Raw genomic sequence first — 8,141 nt, forward strand, 5'->3', positions numbered from 1 at the left:
CCAGCTTCACTCTTACGGGCTGTGCAGAATGCAGGACAGGCAGGACACAGATGAGGAGGGGGGCCTCCGTGAGACCATAGGGAGGGATGGGGCTACTGGGAGTTGGCATGGGCATGCCCCATCTCAAGAGGTAGCCATGACGCAACACCGCCATTATCAAGGAGGAGTGTGGGCTCCAGAGTGCCAGAGTTTTAGTTTTTCAAGAGAAGCCAGGAAATTGGATTTTCTTTGTGAAATCTCCCGATCTGTATATATTGGCTCAAAAATGTTTATAACCTCATGCAGGCCACGAAGCACGTCTGCAGGCTGGATCTGGCCTACGTGCCACACGGGATTCCTGTTCCAGCCAGCTGATGAGTCTGTCCTTGTCATCCTTGACTCTTCCATCTCCTGGATAAATGTCCCCTAGAGATGTGATTTTCTATGCCCTTCCCCTCCCAGCCACTTCCTCAGAGCTCTTTTCTCTGCCAGCGTGTTAGATGAACATGGCACTTTACAAATAATGGCAACTGGTTAGTGCCGTCCGCACTATGGTGCGCTGTTTTTCACGGCCGTCTAGTCTGCCAGGCGCCTTAACCATTCCCCTGTTTGCATTATGAATTACTTGTGACCGAGGAGTGTGAAAGTAAACGTCATTCTTGCCCCACGAGTGTAGGATGGACGGGTTTAGTTTTCCTTGAGTCTGTCTGCAAGTAGAGCCCACGAGGCCTTGTTCCTAGAAGTCCGAGAAGGGACTCTGCCTTGTGTTCTCGCCGGGGCATGCGGCAAAGACTGTGTGCCAAGCCCCAGCGCCCAGTGCCTTGGCCTGCAGAGGGCAGGGTTGCCGTGTGGGTTAGAGCTCAGGACCTGTAAGCCTTTTTGGGGGTGGCCCCTCTTTGCCCTGCATTCCTTCCTGTCTGCCTCTGCCTCTAGAGCTGAGTGGCAGGAGCCTGCAGCTTTATATGCACTGGGCAGTTGGTGACTCATTCCTCAGCAGCCCCTCAGATAGGGAAGTGAAACGGCCACATCTGGTGGGGGCTGACCTTTGGGTGACATCGGAAGTAGCTATGCAAACGTGGGGCTCACTGCCGAGGAGGGAGAAGTCTTTTCCACAGCACTTGCCTGGCCTGGCCCCGTGTGGCCTCCAGGCCCGTGGCTTTGGTAACAGTTTCCTTTCCCTTTCCCTCCCCGCCTCCATTTTTCTCTCGGTGACAGCTGGAAGTAGCAGTGGTCACAACTGAGAGAGCCAAACATTTCTACAGCCCCCAGGACATTCCTGTCCCTCTCTACAGCGATGCTGATGAATGGGAGGTCAGTGCATGGGGGCCCCAGGGCCGAGTTCTCTCTACCAACAGGGCAGGAGTGTCCTCCCCACAGCCTGTGGTCCCAGAGGCCAGAGCAGACGGGCCAGGCTCACGTCAGTGGTCAGGGCCCTCTGGGCAGAGGCAATGAGGAAAACATCTGTCTAGCTTCTGGCCTGCGGGAGGCCCGACGTCTCCTCCCACCCCAGGCCGAGTTCAGCCCTGGCCCTGGGCCTCAGGTTGAGTGTCCTTGTACTTATCTGGGCTGATGAAACCACAGAGGAGCTCTGTTCCCACCACCCTTGTCCACGTGGCTCCCAGTGTCAGGGCTGTCGAGAGTGCCTTGCTTCCCACGGCCGCAGGGTTTTGCCTCTGCTCTCCCGCAGAGGGCCAGGCACCGCCGGCTCACCAGACATCGAGTGTGGGCCTCACAGGGGTGCCCTGCCAGGCATTTTTAAACATTCTCAGCCTAGAACATTTCTGGCTGGCCTGTCTTCTCCACCCCGCCCCCTCCATTCTCGCCGCCCCAGAGCCCTTCCCCTGGCTTGGACAACCCAAGCATCCGCCTCAAGCAGACAGGCCAGGAGTTCCCTGCCAGATGTCAGTTCTCTTGAAAACCAAACCATAAAGGGAATAGCTTGGAGAGACAAGGGGCGTTTGTTTCCTTGGGCCTGGTTTCTCTCAGGCTGTTGGCTCCACAGCCAGTGCTCCCCAGCATAGCTGTGAGAGGGAACAGCAGTAGACTTGGGCAGGGCTTAACCCAGGTGGTCTTCCTTGGTTTCCCATTCAAGTTTCTACCTGGCCTCGTTGCCCCCACCCCCGCCAATCTTTCTCCCTCTGTGCGGAGAGAGTAGCCAGCTTAATGACCCCATTTCCTTCCCTCTGCCAGATGTGGAAGTGCCGATCCGACCCTGTTCTCCACATTGACCTGCGGAGGTGGGCCGACCTCATGCTGGTGGCTCCTCTTGATGCCAACACCCTGGGGAAGGTGGCCAGTGGCATATGTGACAACTTGCTTGTGAGTGACTCTGCCTTCCTCCCTCCCTGGGCCTCACTGCTGGTTTGCTGAGCTGTAGACTGCCTTTGTATGGGGTTCTTGCCTTGGAATTCTTTTTATGGTGGGCTGATTTGCCCGGGACACTGTCCCCTGGACTCTCTCCCCTCCACCTGGTGTCAGCTGTGTTCCAGCTAGTGGGCAGATGGATGGCCTCAGCTTGTGTGTGCTCTCTGAGGGGGTCTACCTCTCACTCACCCCTTGGTGCTCAGCTCTTCTCCCTCTGTCCCTCATTCACGTGCTGTCCTCGATGTCTCTTCCATTGTTCTCCATGCCCAGCCCTGCTGCCTGTCCCACTTGGCCCTGTCTTCTCCCCAGGATCTGGATATCCACATGGGGAATCTGATAAGAGTGTTTACTTCCTCATGGGTCTCTTGTACACACTTATCTCTCCTGTAGCATTGGCCACAAGGCAGAAATGTGGTTTTCCTGTGTGTTAGGGAAAGCTTAGAGGGGAAGGGAGAAGAAAGGCTGGATGAGAGGAGCCAGCTGACGGCTGGTGGTGGAGAGGAGCAGAAGTCCAGCTGCACAAAGTCTGGATTGTCATCAGCCTGAGGGACCTCCAGGAAGCCGTTGTCCTAAAAGGCCTGTTTATATGATCCTCCTGGGAAGAACTAGGTGTGTGATCTCTCTCCTGCCTCCTCTCCATTATTACCCCACTTCCCTCATTCATTGAGTGGTTCCCTAACATGAACTGGGCCCTGTGATTGGGGACACACAGGACACGGGGCTCCCAGTTTGGAAGGAGAAGGCTTTTGGTTACACATGCAGGTGAGAAGGGAGTATGCTCTGGTGTGTGGTACAGTCTTTAGTGACCCCAGGTGGTGCTTTGACAGTGGACACGGCTGGGCATATAGTAAGTGTTTCGTAAATATTTACTGTATGTAGGAGGTCATCAGTCACTCTGCTTTGGCAAAGAGCAAGGAGATTTTCAGAGTTCAGTAGAATAAAGAAGTGAATAGTGAAGCTGGGTCAAAATGTTGGGGGGTCTGATAGAAGGTTAGTCTCCTTGAATGCTTATTGGTGAGTGCGTAAGGCACTTCTTGAAGAATCCGCTAGTGATTGAAGCGTCATTTGAATACGAGCCCAGGGTGACCAGAAGAAGAGTGACACACAGATTCTGCAGCCAGGAGCAGGGGTAGGGGAGTACAGAGAAGGGCGAGTCTGGGGTCAGTATTATTCAAAAGGCTTCCCAGTGGGGCTGGTGCATGGCTGACTAGGCAGTTGGAGCAGGGAGGCTCCTGGCCACTTTCATCTTTGGAGGCCTGAGTGGTGTGTGCCCTGCACCATCTCAGCAGGTCTGCAGGCTTCTCACCGGCCGGTCAGCAGCGGCTGATGTGATGGAAGTGCACTGACCTCTAGGACGTGTGCCCCATGCTGGCCTGGCTCTCGGAGGGCTCTTTTCTTCCCCTGCAAAGCTTTGCTTCCCTTTTTTCCTTCAAAGCTGCCCCCTGCTCCATGAAATCTTCAGGGCTCCCTCTTCCTGAGTTGGCTGAGCAGTGTTATATGTTCCTAGGACCAGTTCCCAGGCCATTTGCCTCAAAAGGTTTCACTTGAAGGCATACATATTTCCAGGAATTACAAATCCCATGGTTTATCTTATTTTATTTTTTAAAAATTTTATGTATTTGAGAGAGAGTGAGTGAGAGAGAACAGGAGTGAGGAGAGGGGCAGAGAGTGAGGGAGAAGCAGACTCCTCCCTGAACAGGAGCCCAATGTAGAGCTCGATCCCGGGACCATAGGATCATGACCTGAGCCGAAGGCAGACACTTAACCGACTGAGCCACCCAGGCGCTCCTCTCATAAAGTTTAAACTGTCACCCTTGCTCTGTGGCTCTGTCCTCAAAGATGTTTTGTCCTTTTATCCCTGAAAACATCACCCTGCTGCCCCCTTCCATCAGATCCCCTTTCCAGTGTCTAGAACCCAGGGTACCGGTAGAGCAGCGTGCTAGGTGTGAACCTGTGCGCCAGGCCTCTGGGCCCGTGGCCTGGGTGAGGTGTCTCTCTAGCCAGCCCTCTGGCCTACTCGGGCCCTGGCCCCTTCTTTGTGCTAAATAGCCAAGCAGAGGGCTTCCTGGCTGGCTCAGCTGGTAGAGTGTGCAGCTCTTGATCTCAGAGTCACGAGTTTGAGCCCCACATTGGGTGTGGAAATTACTAAAAAAAAAAAAAAAAAAAGCCAAGCAGAACCAGAAAGAGGAGTGACTTCCCTGGGTCACCAGTCTAGCTGGGTGCTTGTGTCAGTCGGGATCTAGGCCTTCTCTCCTCCCAGGCAGCTTCCCAGGGGCAGAGCTTGAGGTACTGATTGAGCAGAGCACTGACCAAACAGAAATGACCATGGGAACTGTTGCCTCCTCTCATCCCTCCTGCTGCCAGAGGTTCAGACGAGCTGTGGTTTGTCCGGGAAGGGCTGAGCTGCGAAGTGAGGTGGGAAAAGCTAGAGAGGCATGGAGGTATTGGGTTTGTCCTCTGGTTGTTAGTGTGCTTTGCTTTGAAGATGCTTAGAAACCCCAAGCCAGCCCCGACCATACTCCACACACAGAGGGGCTCCTCTGGGTAAGTTCGTTTTATAGATGCGGCAGGTGGCACAGGGCCAGGAGGAAGTGGGACTGAAACTGTCCACTCAGCCTGGTTGCCACATTGAGAGGACTCGGTGGGAAACAGACGCTGCTATCTGGGACTGCACAAGCAGCCAGGTCCTGAGGCTCTGGGCTGTCCCACTTCCTTCCTCTCCCTAGGAGAGGGCCAGGGCACTGAGAGGGGCAGGCATCGGCTCGGTCCTGCTCATGGCATTGTTTTCTGAACTCCCCCGCCCCTTCCCACATGGGCTGCACTTCAGGGAAGGGGTGTGCTGACCATTGTCTCCCCAAGGGGCCCACACCTGGGGAGGGGTTACCAGAGCAGTCAGGGCACAGGTGAGCACCCTTCTGGGGGGCCCCAGGGCTTATTTCTCCCCCAGGCAGCCCCTGGCCCAGGGAGCCTGTGCTTATAGTAGTAATAGGAGCTACTGTCTTGGGAGCCTGTCCTTGATGTCAGGCCCTGCATGAAGAGCTTTAAGCATTTCCAGCCTCTGTCCTCACAACCACGCAATGAGGGGGGCTTTTGCAGAGAGGAGGAGGCTAAGACTCCCGACCTTAAATTACTCCTCCAAGTTCTCATGGCTTGAAGTGGGTGTAGATAGCACAGTCGGGATTCGAACCCAGGTCTATGTGATTTGGCAACCCACTGAGCAGGCGGGTCCCACTCACAGCTTCTCTGGTGTATGACTTGGTGAGATGGCCTGGAACTCGGGAGGTAGTGAGGCTGTGTGGGATGATGACAGATCCCATGGGGCGGCATGCAGAGCTCTGTGCCCTGGATTGTCTCCATGGGACCTTGGGGAGTGCAGCTTTTCTGTCCGGGACCCAGAGCAGCTTCCTTACAGGGTCATGGTGAGGTGCGTGGGGTACTGCGTAGGAGAGGATTTTTGTCACGTTCAGGTGTTCTCACTGCCCAGCTTTAGTCGGCCTCGAAGTAGAGCTGGTGTTGGGGTGGATGGGCCCCAGCCAGTGAGTAGTCTGGGCCTTTGCTTTGGGGGTAACCGCTCCCTGGGTTGGCTTCTGTCTGGGAGGTGTGTCCCGCAGTGGAGAAGCCTTGTGCTTTGGCTCGGAGAGAGCATTCTGCAGGGGAGTGGGGGTCTGTGTGGAGGTGCTGGGCTGCTACGAGGGTTGGTGGAGGACCTTCTCTGCATCAGGCCCTGTGCTAGCACCCATGGGGAGGTGGAGAGGCTGAGGAGACACGAACTGGGGGACATGGACGAGTCTCACCCAGTCATCCCCGGCCCATGGCTGGCTGTTACCCAGAGGACGGTGGGTGGGATTGGGAGTGCTGGGGAGGGGTGGCAGGCAGAGCAGCAGGCACCCCCCTGTCACACCCCGGCCCTTCTCCACAGACCTGTGTCATCCGAGCCTGGGACTGCCGCAAACCCCTGCTCTTCTGCCCGGCGATGAACACCGTCATGTGGGAGCATCCGATCACTGCTCAGCAGCTGGGCCAGCTCAAGGCCTTCGGCTATGTTGAGATACCTTGTGTGGCCAAGAAGTTGGTGTGTGGAGACCAAGGTGCGCACCTGGCCAGGCTCATAGGCCCTCCCTGTGGCCCTGGGTTGCAGAAGGGCTCAGCTCCGGGGTCAGATCTGGGTCGGCATCGCAGTCTGTTGTGACCTTGGGCAGAATTGTTCTCTGGGCTCAGTTTTCTTGTCTGGGAAATGGAAGTCATGATTCCTCTCAGACTTGGGAGGATTAAATGAGATGTCAGGTGCCTGGTGTCCCTGGCACACTGCCCGTATGCAATTCCGGACGGCTACTGCGACTTTTCCCGGGGCCTGACCTGGGGGTGCCTCAGAAGGGATTAGATGGGTCTGGCTCCTGCAGACATGGTCCTGGCCTTCAGTCATTGGGCTTTGGGTGGAGTGCTAAGGCGAGCCTTGAGCAGGGTGGCTGGGGGCTGGGCCCTTGCCTCAGTCTGCAGGCCATAGCAGAACCTTACTCCCTAGGTCTGGGGGCCATGGCCGAGGTGGGCACCATTGTGGACAAAGTGAAAGAAGTCCTCTTCCAGCATTGTGGCTCTCAGCAGAGTTGAACCCAGGATTTCTGTCATGTGTATCGCTCTGCACTCAGCGTATTTTCAGGCCAAGTTTATGAAGAAGGTGGACGTTGGCATAATATGGTGAAGACTCCTGTGTTTACTGGGGGGTCTGGCCTGGCCCTGCTCCAGAGCCTCCCTGGGGCCTGACTGGCCTCAGGTTCAATGAGACCAAAGGCCCAGGCCCCAACTTCTTTCCAGCTGAGAGATGCCTGCTTTCCAAGACCCTCCTTACCTTTCCCTGGGATTGGCACAGCAGGCTACTGTATGTCCCTGTACTCTGGGAGGGGGACTGAGGGATGACAGAGAAACTGTGATTCTCCCTGGTGCCTGGGAGCCGCTTCAGCTCCTTGGTGGGCTGCCCGGGCACCGTGCAGTCAGGGCAGCCTGTGATTGGCAAGACACTGAGATTCTCCATAAACCATGCGGTGAGATTGGTGGGGCAAGGGAGTTGCCAACTGGGGAATAAAGAGTGACCTTTAGGAGTCTTGTGTCCTTCCTTTACCTCTGTCTGTGGTCTCTGAGCTCAGGGGCATTGCTTGGTGTGGCTGGGGAAGGGTCAGGGCTGACAACTGACTGGCGTGTCCTCCTGCCAAGCTCATATGGGTGATTGAGGGCTCAGAAGCCCAACAGACTCGAGTTGAAATCCCAGCTCTGCCATGTGTTAGCAGTGGGACTGTGGCTCAGGGCTCAGCCTTTCTGACTCTGGCTTTCCGCATCTCGGTTATCCTGCCCTAGTGGAGTTGAGAGGATTAAACGAGGTTATGTGTACAAGATACCCACCTCCCTGCCTCTTACATAGTAAATGTCAACTAAAGGGAAGTTAAAGCCAAATACATATCATACCAGTGAGCTTTGCTTAACATTTACTGAAACAGATCCTCTCATTTTGGGAGAAGTAAAATCCCCAGTCCTAAGTAAGTTCTGCCCTTACTTCCTGATGTCTTCATCAGCTTTGCTGCAGCTGAGACTGGGACCTGGGTGTCTTGTGCCTCCCCTTCAACCCCACCCCGTGGTACACAGGAGTGTGGGAAGTAGACTCCAGAGAGAAACATGTTCTGCCCTAGAAAACCCCACCACCCTGTCTCTGACCTCATGGCTGCTGCCGGTGGCTGCATCGGGGAGGGGCTTGTGTGCCTATTTGGAGCTGTGATTGGGGCTGGCTTCCTGCCTGCCGGGCCTGGGGG

At 55.6% G+C, this 8,141-nt stretch overlaps 1 protein-coding gene across 6 annotated transcripts in view; it reads left to right on the top strand.

Annotated features, from left to right (window-relative positions):
• PPCDC (phosphopantothenoylcysteine decarboxylase) overlaps positions 1-7,439 on the top strand; it is a 28,079-nt gene extending 20,640 nt beyond the window's left edge. For 3 of the 6 annotated variants that reach the window (XM_044231676.1, XM_044231675.1, XM_044231677.1), the window contains exons 4-7: positions 1,195-1,290; positions 2,170-2,298; positions 6,263-6,431; positions 6,866-7,439. In XM_044231676.1, the coding sequence (XP_044087611.1) occupies positions 1,195-1,290; positions 2,170-2,298; positions 6,263-6,431; positions 6,866-6,951 (480 nt within the window). In that variant the 3' untranslated portion in view covers positions 6,952-7,439. The remainder of the gene's footprint in view (positions 1-1,194; positions 1,291-2,169; positions 2,299-6,262; positions 6,432-6,865) is intronic. The other 3 variants (XM_044231680.1, XM_044231678.1, XM_044231679.1) reach the window with 2 other exon arrangements.
• Positions 7,440-8,141: the final 702 nt, after the last annotated feature.

The sequence above is a fragment of the Neovison vison genome, chromosome 13 (assembly GCF_020171115.1).
Source record: "Neovison vison isolate M4711 chromosome 13, ASM_NN_V1, whole genome shotgun sequence".
Lineage (NCBI taxonomy): Eukaryota > Metazoa > Chordata > Mammalia > Carnivora > Mustelidae > Neogale > Neogale vison.